This window comes from Coregonus clupeaformis, chromosome 13 (genome assembly GCF_020615455.1).
Source record: "Coregonus clupeaformis isolate EN_2021a chromosome 13, ASM2061545v1, whole genome shotgun sequence".
Lineage (NCBI taxonomy): Eukaryota > Metazoa > Chordata > Actinopteri > Salmoniformes > Salmonidae > Coregonus > Coregonus clupeaformis.
Genome location: NC_059204.1, coordinates 30,308,469 through 30,324,819, shown reverse-complemented (window position 1 = coordinate 30,324,819; position 16,351 = coordinate 30,308,469). Strand labels below are relative to the sequence as shown.

The following is a 16,351-nucleotide window of genomic DNA, read 5'->3' as shown; positions in this document are numbered from 1 at the left end:
AAGTGACTATGCATAAATAATTAACAGAGTAGCAGCTGCGTAAAAAGATGGGGTGGGGGGGCAGTGCAAATAGTCCGGGTAGCCATGATTAGCTGTTCAGGAGTCTTATGGCTCGGGGGTAGATGCTGTTGAGAAGTCTTTTGGACCTAGACTTGGCACTCCGGTACCGCTTGCCGTGAGGTAGCAGAGAGAACAGTCTATGACTAGGGTGGCTGGAGTCTTTGACAATTTAGAGGGCCTTCCACTGACACCGCCTGGTATAGAGGTCCTGGATGGCAGGAAGCTTGGCCCCAGTGATGTACTGGGCCGTACGCACTACCCTCTGTAGTGCCTTGCGGTCGGAGGCCAAGCAGTTGCCATACCAGGCGGTGATGCAACCAGTCAGGATGCTCTCGATGGTGCAGCTGTATAATCTTTTGAGGATCTGAGGACCCATGCCAAATCTTTTCAGTCTCCTGAGGGGGAATAGGCTTTGTTGTGCCCTCTTCACGACTGTCTTGGTGTGTTTGGACCATGATAGTTTGTTGGTGATGTGGACACCAAGGAACTTGAAGCTCTCAACCCGTTCCACTACAGCCCCGTCGATGAGAATGGGGGCGTGCTCAGTCTTCTTTTTTTTCCTGTAGTCCACAATCATCTCCTTTGTCTTGGTCACGTTGAGGGAGAGGTTGTTATCCTGGCACCACACGGCCAGGTCTCTGACCTCCTCCCTATAGGCTGTCTCATCGTTGTCGGTGATCAGGCCTACCACTGTTGTGTCGTCGGCAAACTTAATAATGGTGTTGGAGTCGTGCCTGGCCATGCAGTCATGGGTGAACAGGGAGTACAGGAGGGGTCTGAGCATGCACCCCTGAGGGGCCCCCGTGTTGAGGATCAGTGTGGCAGATGTGTTGTTACCTACCCTTACCACCTGGGGGCGGCCCGTCAGGAAGTCCAGGATCCAGTTGCAGAGGGAGGTGTTTAGTCCCAGGATCCTTAGCTTAGTGATGAGCTTTGAGGGCACTATGGTGTTGAATGCTGAGCTGTAGTCAATGAATAGCATTCTCACGTAGGTGTTCCTCTTGTCCAGGTGGGAAAGGGCAGTGTGGAGTGCAATAGAGATTGCATCATCTGTGGATCTGTTGGGGCGGTATGCAAATTGGAGTGGGTCTAGGGTTTCTGGGATAATGGTGTTGATGTGAGCCATGACCAGCCTTTCAAAGCACTTCATGGCTACATACGTCAGTGCTACGGGTCGGTAGTCATTTAGGCAGGTTATCTTAGAGTCCTTGGGCACGGGGACTATGGTGGTCTGCTTGAAACATGTTGGTATTACAGACTCAGTCAGGGACATGTTGAAAATGTCAGTGAAGACACTTGCCAGTTGGTCAGCACATGCTCGGAGTACACGTCCTGTTAATCCGTCTGGCCCTGCGGCCTTGTGAATGTTGACCTGCTTAAAAGTCTTACTCACATCGGCTATGGAGAGCGTGATCACATAGTCATCCGGAACAGCTGGTGCTCTCATGCATGCTTCAGTGTTGCTTGCCTCGAAGCGAGCATAGAAGTGGTTTAGCTGGTCTGGAAGTCTTGTGTCACTGGGCAGCTCGCGGCTGTGCTTCCCTTTGTAGTCTGTAATAGTTTTCAAGCCCTGCCACATCCGACGAGCGTCAGCGCCGGTGTAGTACGATTCAATCTTAGTCCTGTATTGACTCTTTGATGTCCTAACCGACTTGCCAAAACTATAGTTTGTTAATGTAACAGTGTTGCTTCCGTCCCTTTCCTCGCCTCTACCTGGGCTTGAACCAGGGACCCACTGCACACATCGACAACAGTCACCCTCGAAGCACCGTTACCCGTCACTCCACAAAAGCCGCTGCCCTTGCAGAGCAAGGGAAACAACTATTTCAAGGTCTCAGAGCGAGTGACGTCACCGATTGAAATGCTACTAGCGCGCACCGCTAACTAGCTAGCCATTTCACACCGGTTACACTCACCCCCCTTTTGACCTCCTCCTTTTCCGCAGCAACCAGTGATCCGGGTCAACAGCATCAATGTAACAGTGACAGTGAGGATCTGAGGACCCATGCCAAATCTTTTCAGTCTCCTGAGGGGGAAGAGGCGTTGTCGTGCCCTCTTCACGACTGTGTTGGTGTGTTTGGACCATGATAGTTCCTTAGTGATGTGGACACAGAAGAACTTGAAGCTCTTGACACGCTACACTACAGCCCTGTCGATGTGAATGGGGGCGTGCTCAGCCCTCCGTTTCCTGTAGTCCACGATCAGCTCCTTTGTCTTTCTGACATTTAAGGAGAGGTTGTTGTCCTGGCACCACACTGGCAGGTCTCTGACCTTCTCCCTATAGGCGGTCTCATTGTCGTCGGTGATCAGGCCTACCACCGTCGTGTCGAAGAAAACTTCATGATAGTGTTGTAGTCGTGCGCGGCCACACAGTCGTGGTTGAACTAGGAGTACAGGAAGGGACTAAGCATGCACCCCTTAGGGGCCCCCGTGTTGAGGGTCAGCATGGCAGATGTGTTGTTGCCTACCCTCACCACCTGAGGGCGGCCTGTCAGGAAGTCCAGGATCCAGTTGCAGAGGGAGGTGGTCAGTCTCAGGGGCCTTACCTTAGTGATGAGCTTTGAGGGCACTATGGTGTTAAATGCTGAGCTGTAGTCAATGAACAGCATTCTCACGAAGGTGTTCCTTTTGTCCAAGTGGGAAAGGGCAGTGTTGAGTGCAATAACGATTGCGTCATCTGTGGATCTGTTGGGGCAGTATGCAAATTGGAGTAGGTCCAGGGTGTCTGGGATGATGGTTTTGATGTGAGCTATGACCAGCCTTTCAAAGCATTTCATGGCTACAGATGTGAGTGCTTTGGGGCAATAGTCATTTAGACAGGTTACCTTGGCGTTCTTGGGCACATGTAGGTATTACAGACTGGGTCAGGGAGAGGTTGAAAATGTCAGTGAAGAAACTTGCTAGTTGGTCAGCGCATGCTCAAGTACGCATCCTGGTCATCTGTCTGAAGGTTAATCTGTTTAAAGGTCTTACTTACATTGGCTACGGAGAGAATGATCACACAGTCGTCTGGAACAACTGGTGCTCTCATGCATGGTTCAGTGTTGCTAGCCTCGAAGCTCTCATTGAAGACATTTAGCTCATCCGGTAGGCTCTCATTACTGGGCAGGTCGAGGCTGGGTTTCCCTTTGTAATCCGTGGTAGTTTGCAAGCCCTGCCACATCCGACGAGCATCAGAGCCGGTATAGTAGGATTCGATGTTTGTCCTGTATTGACACTTTGCCTGTTTGATGGTTCGTCGGAGGGCGTAGTGGGATTTCTGATAAGCGTCCGGATTAGTGTCCAGCTCCTGGAAAGTGGCAGCTCCAGCCTTTAGCTCAGTGCGGATGTTGCCTGTAATCCATGGCTTCTGGTTGGGATATGTACGTACAATGCCTTGCAAAAGTATTCATCCCCCTTGGCGTTTTTCCTATTTTGTTGCATTACAACCTGTAATTTAAATGGATTTTTTATTTGGATTTCATGCAATGGACATACACAAAATAGTCCAAATTGGTGCGGTGAAATGAAAAAAAGAAAAACATTTTAAAAAATTGTACAAATAAATAACGGAAAAGTGGTGCGTGCATATGTATTCACCCCCTTTGCTATGAAGCCCCTAAATAAGATCTGGTGCAACCCAAACGTTTTCCTGGTAACGTCACAGTCAGCCCTAGTGATGTGGAATGGTTGTTTGTCCGTCCGTCCGCCTGTCTGTCTGTACAATAGAAACAGAATGTGTGTGTATGTATGTTCTAAGTCTAGGGTTCGTACCTCCTGTTTGTCCTGTAGGATGACGGTTCCCCCCTGCTCGACCACCTCAAACACCATGACAGTACACAGGTCCCTACGCACTGACATGGTCATGTTAGCAAAGGCTGGCAGCTGGTGCATGAACTCCAACAGTTGTTCTGGATGGGGGGGAAAGAGAGAGAGGGGAAGGAGTGAAGGAGAGAGGTGCGGTGTAACAGAGATTGAAGGAAGAAAAAGGAGGAAAAAGGAGAGAGTGAGAGAACAGCTGTGGTCTGATCAGCTGTGGTCTGATCAGCTGTGGTCTGATCAGCTGTGTAACTGATGAGTGTATACTGTAGCACCTGCGTCCTACTCTCTCACCCTGAGGGGGCATTACACCCTGTTATCATGTAGCCTCCAGTCCAGCAGTCACCAACCTTTTCTGAGTCAAGATCACCGAGTCAAAATGCAAGACGAGATCTACCGCACAGATTTTTTTTAAATATTACTTATAAAAACGCAAACCTATGCAACATTAACTTATTAAAAACATTACTGTCACAATGAGGTTTGTGCAGTAGGCTATAGGCTCAATACATGATCACCACATATTGGCTTTGCTTGAATTGAGCTGTTTTTCTGACCCCCCCCCCAAAAAAAATGGTACAAATTTGAGGTAGGCTATATGATCGCACCGGTAATAGATCAGTTGTTGTATTACTTGTGAGGCACAGCTGAGTCAGCATACATTTAAATAATGAGCTTTTTATTTTTATTTCACTGGACTGATGGTGCCTGCATCTGATGGAGGGAGAGAGCAGCAGCCTGAGGGTCCGCCTCGCAACGTCCCTCCGCTCTCCCTTTCCTCCGCTGACACTGACCAAAAAGGGCCACAGTCTTCCAGCTGATGGCGAAAACTCAAGTCGCACCTCATTATTTCTGCCTCATGCAGCTGAACCTACCGCCAACAGCGCGAGACAAATAAAAAATTATTAGGAAGGCAAGCCTTTATCGTTGGGTTTTTTACAGAAATGTTTGGCGATCGACTACAAATGCCTTGGAGAATGGAAAAGGGGTACCTTATCAGTTGTATAACTGAATGCATTTAACTGAAATGTGTCTTCCACATTTAACCCAACCCCTCTTAAATCGACATCCACGTCATTGGCGCCTGGGGAATCGACCAGTCGATCGTGACCACTTCTCTAGTCACACCTCTCCAGTGCCATAGAACACGGTGACCTGACTCCAGCCTGCAGTAGTGGAGCCACACTAACCACACTCCCTGCCCATCCCTTCATATCTCAGTGGGTCTGCAGCCTAACAAGCCAACAGCAAAGAAGCCTTTCAACCCAGGCGTCCCACAGCCCCCCAGCAGGCAGGTCTCTCTCTGGGTCCTCTGATGTGTGGGCAGGCAGCTTCCCCTTCCCCTCAGGAGGACCCCTGGCTTGCATCTCTAATGAGGTGGCCTGGCTGATTGCCCAGCAAAAATAAAAAGGGGACTAACAGGGAAGATCTCAGTGTTTATAGAAACGGAGGGAAGGTGTTGGGGGGAAGAGAGAGAGAAAGACAGAGGGTAAAGGGGGTATTCAAGAAAGAGGAGAAGCGCGTAACAGCTCACCGATGTCATCATCGTTGCGGTCCACCGGGTCTTTCTCCAGACACTCCCTCACCAGGTCTCTACCCAGCAGGGTGTCTGACGTCCTCTCCAGGTCTTCATCCTCCTCCTCCTCTTCCTCAGAGTCCACCGCTGCCTCCGGTAGCCCCGATAGGTCCACGTCACCCATCTCACTCTCTGTAGCCTGCAGAGGTGACAGATATATTGGTTTTTCTACACATAACCCACTAAGCATTATGCATACACCACTAATTATTCATACTGCCCATATTTTCCATGCTGTTTGGACAGATGGTTGGAATGAACTGGTGCCGAGGGCTACGGAGGGATCAGATCAACTGGGATTTGAACCCACTACCCTGAGGTTAAGAGACCAGCTCTCCAGTCTCTATAGCAATATTGAAGGCCATCTGTCTATTCGCTCCACTAGTACACAGTAACAGAGACTGAACCTGCCTGACTGCTCTGTTCAACTCCACAGTGCTTTCAGGAATGGAAGTGGACAGGATCAAATGGGATGTTTCCTTGACGGAATAAGCGATTGATTGTAATAAGGAATGTTTCCATCCAGAGGAAATGTTACCCGAGAAAGTCTGTCTGACCAGAAACAGAGTAAAACCCTGAGAAAGTCTGTCTGACCAGAAACGGCGTGAAACCCTGAGAAAGTCTGTCAGAACAGAGACTGTGAAACCCTGAGAAAGTCTGTCTGTACAGAGACAGTGTGAAACCCTGAGAGGATCAGTGTCTTTCTCGCCTCGTCTCTGGATCCCTTGTGCTTTTGCCTGGGCGTTAGACGGAGGGCAGCTCTGTTCTTTCAGCATGCGGAGGAGGGAGGGAGAGAGAGAGGGTGAAAAGGGAAAATGTACTTGCTACGACTGTAATATGTGGTTGTCTCACACAGCTATCTTAAAATTAATGCACTAATTGTAAGTCACTTTGAATAAGCACGCCTGCTAAATGACTAAAATGTAAATGAGAGAGAGAGAACCATTACTGCTGATATCGCCATGTTAGTTTTCTGCTGAGAGAGAGAGAGAGACAGAGCGACACAGAAAGAGAGAGACATTTTGTGCCCACAGGTCTCAGATCAGGTCCAGATCTAAACTGACAGGGACATCAGTTCCTGCTGGCTGCACAGGGGACTGAGCCAGAGACATCCCATCAAATGACAGACAGAGAAGAGGAGAGGAGAGGAGAGGAGAGGAGAGGAGAGGAGAGGAGGTATGGCAGCTCACCGCTCAGGGCTCGACGAGAGGTCAAGCTATAAAATAAACTCACCAACTGCCAGAAATAGAAGCTGCTGGACTCAAGTCAACGTAAACGTCTGGACACAGCTGACTGAGCTCTTCTGAATCAATGACAGGTGACTCCATGAGGAGGAGAGAACAGGGAGATATAGCCTGGTTGGTGGGAGAGGTCAAGGAACTCCTTGAGTATGACAGGTTCAAAAGTGAGAGAGAAGGTATGCGTAATGGTGGGGTAGAGGTTGGGCTGGGTTAAAGGTATGGGTTGGGGTGGACTGGAGTTAGAGAAGGTAAGAGTGGGAGTGGGGTTAGAGATATATAGAGGTATATGCAAATGATGCGGTAGGGGAGGAGGGGGGGGTTCTGAGGGCAGGGAGCGGGGTCCTGGGAGCCAGGCAGGTCTGTCTGTTTCCTATGTACCCTGCCCTTTAACACACAACACTACACGAGGGAGAGAGGGGCCCCACACACTATAATTAGCAACCCTGGATGGATAGATGGATGGATGGAGAGGACATGTTCCATTGAACTGGAGAAGCAGGGGGAGAGACGTGAAGAGAGGGATGAGGATGGGCAACAAGAGGGCTAGGGAGAGAGAGCTAGGGGAGGGCTGGGGAGCGAGAGCTAGGGGAGGGCTGGGGAGAGAGAGCTAGGGGAGGGCTGGGGAGCGAGAGCTAGGGGAGGGCTGGGGAGAGAGAGCTAGGGGAGGGGTGGGGAGAGAGAGCTAGGGGAGGGGTGGGGAGAGAGAGCTAGGGGAGGGGTGGGGAGAGAGAGCTAGGGGAGGGCTGGGGAGAGAGAGCTAGGGGAGGGCTGAGGAGAGAGCTAGGGGAAGGCTGGGGAGAGAGAGCTAGGGGAAGGCTGGGGAGAGAGAGCTAGGGGAAGGCTGGGGAGAGAGAGCTAGGGGAGGGTTGGGGAGAGAGAGCTAGGGGAGGGCTGGGGAGAGAGAGCTAGGGGAGGGCTGGGGAGAGAGAGCTAGGGGAGGGCTGGGGAGAGAGAGCTAGGGGAGGGCTGGGGAGAGAGAGCTAGGGGATGGCTAGGGAGAGAGAGCTAGGGATGGCTGGGGAGAGAGAGCTAGGGAAGGGCTGGGGAGAGAGAGCTAGGGAAGGGCTGGGGAGAGAGAGCTAGGGAAGGGCTGGGGAGAGAGAACTAGGGAAGGGCTGGGGAGAGAGCTTGGGGAGGGCTGGGGAGAGAGAGCTGGGGAAAAGGTGAAGTCAGCACTTTTCCTTCCTTCCTCCTTTACAATCACTCCCGAGTGGCGCAGTGGTCTAAGGCACTGCATCGCAATGCTAGCTGTGCCACTAGAGATCCTGGTTCGAATCCAGGCTCTGTCGCAGCCGGCCGCGACCGGGAGACCCATGGGGCGGCGCGCAATTGGCCCAGCGTCGTCCAGGGTAGGGGAGGGAATGGCCGGCAGGGATGTAGCTCAGTTGATAGAGCATGGCGTTTGCAACGCCAGGGTTGTGGGTTCGATTCCCACAGGGGGTATAAATAATAATAATGTGACTAAACTGTAAGTCGCTCTGGATAAGAGCGTCTGCTAAATGACTTAAATGTAAATGTAAATGCAAGCAGATACAGAACATTCACCAGGAAAGCAATGAAGCATAGACTGACTTCAAAGTCATACAGTATTGAGAGAACAAAAGGCTAGGCGCATTACTGAAACAGAACAATGGAACTTCAAAGCATATGAAAGGTGAGGTTATCGGTATACTCGGTCAGCTCAGTTTGTGAAAGGTGAAATAAGTGTATAGGCTACCTGGTAGATGTCTGATAGGCTACTGCTCCCCGAGTCGCTGGTGATGCTGCATCCTGATTGGCTGGGCGGCACGTGCATCCCCTGGCTGTGGGGGTGGTCTGTTAGGTGCATCTTGTTTAGGTCTCCAGGAAGCTGCTCAGACACACACACAGGAAGAGAGGAGGCCGGCTGTTAATATCGCACGGCACGCAGGTGAACACACACTACAGACAGACAGAGACACACAAGCGATCATCAACTAGATTCAGCAGAGGGATAATTTTTTCTTGAGCGGATGGTCGGGGGGCCGGAACATAATTACAAATAATTTGTAGACTGCAAATTGACTGCAAGAAGCCCAAACAAATATGTTTGACTAAAACAATAATTTCAAAACCTTGCTCACATTTGTATACGATCACTTGTCTCTCTATTATGTGTGGGAATACTTGGGTACAGATTTCTTCAATTAAAATCACTTGGAGCTGATTTCCTGGTCTTTTTCACAGTCTTATGTCCAACAATGGAAATTCCACACACAAAAAAAATATAAAAAAAATATTATACACACACACACACACACACACACACACATACAGTGGGGAGAACAAGTATTTGATACACTGCCGATTTTGCAGGTTTTCCTACTTACAAAGCATGTAGAGGTCTGTAATTTTTATCATAGGTACACTTCAACTGTGAGAGACGGAATCTAAAACAAAAATCAAGAAAATCACATTGTATGATTTTAAAGTAATTAATTTGCATTTTATTGCATGACATAAGTATTTGATACATCAGAAAAGCAGAACTTAATATTTGGTACAGAAACCTTTGTTTGCAATTACAGAGATCATACGTTTCCTGTAGATCTTGACCAGGTTTGCACACACTGCAGCAGGGATTTTGGCCCACTCCTCCATACAGACCTTCTCCAGATCCTTCAGGTTTCGGGGCTGTCGCTGGGCAATACGGACTTTCAGCTCCCTCCAAAGATGTTCTTGAAATGAGATGTCCTTGAAATGCTTCTTATGGAGCCAATCCTTAGTTGCCCTGGCTGTGTGTTTCGGGTCGTTGTCATGCTGGAAGACCCAGCCACGACCCATCTTCAATGCTCTTACTGAGGGAAGGAGGTTGTTGGCCAAGATCTCGCGATGCATGGCCCCATCCATCCTCCCCTCAATACGGTGCAGTCGTCCTGTCCCCTTTGCAGAAAAGCATCCCCAAAGAATGATGTTTCCACCTCCATGCTTCACGGTTGGGATGGTGTTCTTGGGGTTGTACTCATCCTTCTTCTTCCTCCAAACACGGCGAGTGGAGTTTAGACCAAAAAGCTCAATTTTTGTCTCATCAGACCACATGACCTTCTCCCAGTCCTCCTCTGGATCATCCAGATGGTCATTGGCAAACTTCAGACGGGACATGCGCTGGCTTGAGCAGGGGGACCTTGCGTGCGCTGCAGGATTTTAATCCTTGACGGCGTAGTGTGTTACTAATGGTTTTCTTTGAGACTGTGGTCCCAGCTCTCTTCAGGTCATTGACCAGGTCCTGCCGTGTAGTTCTGGGCTGATCCCTCACCTTCCTCATGATCATTGATGCCCCACAAGGTGTGATCTTGCATGGAGCCCCAGACCGAGGGTGATTGACCGTCATCTTGAACTTCTTCCATTTTCTAATAATTGCGCCAACAGTTGTTGCCTTCTCACCAAGCTGCTTGCCTATTGTCCTGTAGCCCATCCCAGCCTTGTGCAGGTCTACACTTTTATCCCCGATGTCCTTACACAGCTCTCTGGTCTTGGCCATTGTGGAGAGGTTGGAGACTGTTTGATTGAGTGTGTGGACAGGTGTCTTTTATACAGGTAACGAGTTCAAACAGGTGCAGTTAATACAGGTAATGAGTGGAGAACAGGAGGGCTTCTTAAAGAAAAACGAACAGGTCTGTGAGAGCCGGAATTCTTACTGGTTGGTAGGTGATCAAATACTTATGTCATGCAATAAAATGCAAATTAATTACTTAAAAATCATACAATGTGATTTTCTGGATTTTTGTTTTAGATTCCGTCTCTCACAGTTGAAGTGTACCCATGACCTCTACATGCTTTGTAAGTAGGAAAACCTGCAAAATCAGCAGTGTATCAAATACTTGTTCTCCCCACTGTATATACACATACATACACACACACACACACACACACACACACACACACACACACACACACACATATACAGCTGAAGTCGGAAGTTTACATACGCCTTAGACAAATACATTTAAACTCAGTTTTTCACAATTCCTGACATTTAATCCAAGTAAAAATTCCCTGTTTTAGGTTATTTAGGATCACCACTTTATTTAAAGAATGTGAATTGTCAGAATAATAGTAGAGAGAATGATTTATTTCAGCTTTTATTTCTTTCATCACATTCCCAGTGGGTCAGAAGTTTACATACACTCAATTAGTATTTGGTAGCATTACCTTTAAATTGTTTAACTTGGGTCAAACGTTTCGGGTAGCCTTCCACAATTAGTTGGGTGAATTTTGGCCCATTCCTCCTGACAGAGCTGGTGTAACTGAGTCAGGTTTGTAGGCCTCCTTGCTCGCACACGCTTTTTCAGTTCTGCCCACACATTTTCTACAGCATTGAGGTCAGAGCTTTGTGATGGCCACTCCAATACCTTGACTTTGGTGTCCTTAAGCCATTTTGCCACAACTTTGGAAGTATGCTTGGGGTCATTGTCCATTTGGAAGACCCATTTGCGACCAAGCTTTCACTTCCTGACTGATGTCTTGAGATGTTGCTTCAATATATCCACATAATTGTCCTTCCTCATGATGACATCTATTTTGTGAAGTGCACCAGTCCCTCCTGTAGCAAAGCACCCCCATAGCATGATGCTGCCACCCCCGTGCTTCACAGTTGGGATGGTGTTCTTCGGCTTGCAAGATGCCCCCTTTTTCCTCCAAACATAACGATGGTGATTATGGCCAAACAGTTCTATTTTTGTTTCATCAGACCAGAGGACATTTCTCCAAAAAGTACGATCTTTGTGCAGTTGCAAACCGTAGTCTGGCTTTTTTATGGTGGTTTTGGAGCAGTGGCTTCTTCCTTGCTGAGCGGCCTTTCAGGTTATGTCGATATAGGACTCGTTTTACTGTGGATGTAGATACTTTTGTACCTGTTTCCTCCAGCATCTTCACAAGGTCCTTTGCTGTTGTGCTGGGATTGATTTGCACTTTTCGCACCAAAGTACGTTCATCTCTAGGAGACAGAACGCGTCTCCTTCCTGAGCGGTATGACGGCTTCGTGGTGCCATGGTGTTCACACTTGCGTACTATTGTTTGTACAGATAAACGCGGTACCTTCAGGCGTTTGGAAATTGCTCCCAAGGATGAATCAGACTTGTGGAGGTCTACACATTTTTTTCCTGAGGTCTTGGCTGATTTCTTTTGATTTTCCCATGATGTCAAGCAAAGAGGCATCGAGTTTGAAGGTAGGCCTCGAAATACATCCACAGGTACACCTCCAATTGACTCAAATGATGTAAATTAGCCTATCAGAAGCTTCTAAAGCCATGACATCATTTTCTGGAATTTTACAAGCTGTTTAAAAAGGCACAGTCAACTTAGTGTAAACTTGAGTGTGTGGACAGGTGTCTATTATACAGGTAATGAGTTCAAACAGGTGCAGTTAATACAGGTAATGAGTGGAGAACAGGAGGGCTTCTTAAAGAAAAACGAACAGGTCTGTGAGAGCCGGAATTCTTACTGGTTGGTAGGTGATCAAATACTTATGTCACGCAATAAAATGCAAATTAATTACTTAAAAATCATACAATGTGATTTTCTGGATTTTTGTTTTAGATTCCGTCTCTCACAGTTGAAGTGTACCTATAATAACAATTACAGACCTCTACATGCTTTGTAAGTAGGAAAACCTGCAAAATTGGCAGTGTATCAAATACTTGTTCTCCCCACTGTACGTACACACACACAGAGAACAAAAATATAAACGCAACATGCAACAATTTAAATGATTTTACTGAGTTACAGTTCATAAGGAAATCAGTCAAATGAAATAAATAAATGAGTCCCTAATCTATGGATTTAACATGACTGGGAATACAGATATACATCTGTTGGTCAGAGATAAAAAATACATTTAAAAAAGTAGAGGCGTGGAACAGAAAACCAGTCAGTATCTGGTGTGACCACCATGTGCCTCATGCAGAGCGACACATCTCCTTTGCATAGAGTTGATCAGGCTGTTGATTGTGGCCTGTGGAATGTTGTCCTACTCCTCTTCAATGGCTGTGGGAAGTTGCTGGATATTGGCGGGAACTGGCACATGCTGTCATACACGTCGATCTAGAGCATCCCAAACATGCTCAATGGGTGACATGTCTGGTGTGCAGGCCATGGAAGAACTGGTACATTTTCAGCTTCCAGGAATTGCGTACAGATCCTTGCAAAAATATCATGCTGAAACATGAGGTGATGGCGGATGAATGGCACGACAAAGGGGCCTCAGGATCTCGTCATGGTATCTCTGTGCATTCAAATTGCCATCGGCAAAATGCAATTGTGTTCATTGTCCGTAGCTTATGCCTGCCCATACCATAATCCCACCGCCACCATTGGGCACTCTGTTCACAACGTTGACATCAGCAAACTGTTCGGTCTGCAGTTGTGAGGCCGGTTGGACGTACCGCCAAATTCTCTAAAATGACGTTGGAGGCGGCTTATGGTAGAGGAATTAACATTAAATCCTCTGGCAACAGCTCTGGTGGACATTCATGCAGTCAGCATGCCTATTGTACGCTTGAGACATCTGTGGCATTGTCTTGAGTGACATAACTGCACATTTTACAGTGGCCTTTTATTGTCCCCAGCACAAGGTGCACCTGTGTAATGAACAGGTTTTTGATATGCCACACCTGTCAGGTAGATGGATTATCTTGGCAAAGGACAAAATGCTCACTAACAGGGATGTAAACAAATTTGAGAGAAACAAGCTTTTTGTGCATATGGAACATTTCTGGGATATTTTATTTCAGCTCATGAAACATGGGACCAACACTTTACATGTTGCGTTTATATATTTTTTCAGTGTATATGGGGAACCCTGCTGTACACAGTCGCACACGCTCAGTGTTGTTGCAGCTGCCTGTGTACGGTCAGCTTGGCCCAGGCTTGATATAGTAGGCTACATCATTAAAATTAAGAGGAGACAAAACTTAAGAGGATTATAATTGGGGAGTGTGGAACTGTCCCTCTGTGAAAGGTCACATTTCTTGATGGTTTGAGGAAAAGGGTGTTTTATGGTTGTCGTGTGACCTTCGAGAGACGGAGACAGATGGAGTTGTGACAGTAAATCTGGACCAGTGACTGCATCTTAAATGGCGCCCTCTCCCTATTTAGTGCACTACTTTTGACCAGGGCCCCAAAAATGGTTCACTATATAGGGAGCCATTTGACAATGCATGCACACTGCCTGGCCTCCCAGATTCCTCTTAATTACCTTAACTGTGCCAGTCTGTCTGTCTGTCTCGGTCTGTCTGTCTCGGTCGGTCTGTCTGTCTCGGTCGGTCTGTCTGTCTGTCTCGGTCGGTCTGTCTGTCTGTCTCGGTCGGTCTGTCTGTCTGTCTCGGTCGGTCTGTCTGTCTGTCTCGGTCGGTCTGTCTGTCTGTCTCGGTCGGTCTGTCTGTCTGTCTCGGTCGGTCTGTCTGTCTGTCTCGGTCGGTCTGTCTGTCTGTCTCGGTCGGTCTGTCTGTCTCGGTCTGTCTGTCTCGGTCTGTCTGTCTCGGTCTGTCTGTCTCGGGTCTGTCTGTCACGCACACACACAAACACGCACGCACGGGCGCACACACACACACACACAAAGAGCCACTCTCACTCAAGCTTAGCGACTTTGCTTAGAAGCTAAATTAAAGAATGTTCTTCATTAAAACACAGACGAAAATATCTATTTGTCATCAAAACATTGTGGGTAATTCCTTTCATAAATATACTGAAACAATTTGTCCCCTGGCGAAATGAGATGAGGATCAATGAAGATAAGCTGTAATTGAAAGAAAAATTGATCACTTTTGTTGTTCTCTTTCAGGATGCAGATTTGTTTTCAAGCTACTACTAGACACCACTCAATAATGATCACCTCACCTCTGGTAGATGGACTAAACCACCAGTCAACCTGGATAATGTTACAACAGCCCAGTGGTTCATTAATCAACCAAGAAAACCATCCCATCAATGAGAGACTCAAGACACACACAAGGCCAATAAATCTAAAAACAGACAAAGAGCAGCCACCAATGCCCTGCTAACAACCAAACCACACACAGTCAATGTGACCAGTTCAGCTTCTATATCCCATCGATCAGGTATTCTACCAACTCCAGTCCAGCGTGCGCAGGTCTTACCAGTCTGCAGCGGGTGAGGGAGCTGGTCTGGTTGCGTGGATAGTGGGTGAACCTGCAGCACACCTCCTCCATGACCTCCTCTGCCAGCCTGGTGGTGCCGGCCAGACAACAATCCACCCACCCAACGCTGGCGCGGGAGCAATCACCGTGGCACCATGCAATATTAAACAAGTTCAGTCTACACTACGCACGGGTGGGGGGCTGCCCCACTACCTTACAACCCCTTAACCCATCCCTCCACAGGGGACAGGGGACAGCCCATCCTCCAACCTCCCCACCATACACAAGAGAAAACATAGGCTGTACTAGGAGACAGGAGAGCCGGTTGCAGCCATGAGAATCACTCTACACAATAACACCTAGGTGGAGCTGCAGAAATTAGACACTGACAATTAGGTTAGACAAATGGCCATTGGCCAGACAGACAGACGACAAATGGGTGTCTCCTAGATGGGCTGGGCTCCCCACCTCAGTCCAATGTAGAGAGCAAGGTTGAGGCTGGAGGGTGAAGGTGTGCTGATAGGGCTGTCAGAGAGTAGCTTAACTGTGAATAATGTAACACTACTCCACTATCCCACCACACCACACCGCTCAGTTAAAAATCACAACAGAGATCCCCATAAATCCTCATCTGGACACATCCACTCCTATTCAACTAAAATCAATTTTCCATTACAGTGGGGCTGTGAATGCAATCTTCTTCCACTTACAGCTCAACTGGCACCAACATGTGGGGCACGGCTGGCAGCAGTTGATATTGACAACGGCAACAAAAGGTGGCGGTGCCATAACTAAAATGAAAAGTGTTGCCAGCCAAACAGCGGCTGGTTAGAACGGACTCTCCCTCTCAACGAGCTAAAGGGGTCGTCCATTCAGTTTATTCCACAGCCAGGTGGGTCAATATTGATTCCTTTATGATGGGGTCAAGTTTCAGACAATGATGAATCTCCGGCCTGCATCCATTTAACAAATCTATCAGATTCACAAAGGAGAAAACGAATGTATACATCCATTATCATGGCCTCCAACCCATAACATTTAGGATCTCTATGCTCCAACCACTCTGGTTAAAATTCCCACCGTCAAACAACAACGCCGCCGTTATTAACATGGCAATCAGAAACATTAGTGGTGACACTAGGACGGGTGTTGATGTCACATGGCATGGCAATCAGTCTTTCATCCTGGGGATGAAGTCTGATGACATATGAGAGGCAGAGGGAGGACGGGATTGGCTAATGAGGCCATCAGGGGGATAAACGGGCCAATGAAAGGGGAGACCTCGCTAATTGCTGCAGTCTCACGGCTCTAATTCACACTTCACACCAACGCTTACTTAATGGCACTCCAATGCCCTCCCGCCTACCACTGGCTGTTCTCCTCCTGTTCTGCTCACGAATTAATGATGGCAGTGTGGGGCGATTAAATATGAATGTCTTCTTCCTTCGGCTGTATGAATCTATCACATCAACAAGGGGACGCGAGGCGAGCCAGGACTGATCATTTAACTCTTCTCTCTAAATGTCCAAACAATGACTAGACCTAAATTGGAGTCTCATTAA

General features: G+C 47.9%; 1 protein-coding gene across 2 annotated transcripts in view; it reads right to left on the bottom strand.

Moving 5' to 3' along the window:
* LOC121580109 (rap guanine nucleotide exchange factor 6-like) overlaps positions 1–16,351 on the bottom strand; it is a 168,016-nt gene that overhangs the window by 42,322 nt on the left and 109,343 nt on the right. For both annotated transcript variants that reach the window (XM_045224327.1, XM_045224328.1), the window contains exons 8-10: positions 8,393–8,524; positions 5,393–5,573; positions 3,814–3,950 (exon numbers count right to left, since the gene is read on the bottom strand). In XM_045224327.1, the coding sequence (XP_045080262.1) occupies positions 3,814–3,950; positions 5,393–5,573; positions 8,393–8,524 (450 nt within the window). The remainder of the gene's footprint in view (positions 1–3,813; positions 3,951–5,392; positions 5,574–8,392; positions 8,525–16,351) is intronic.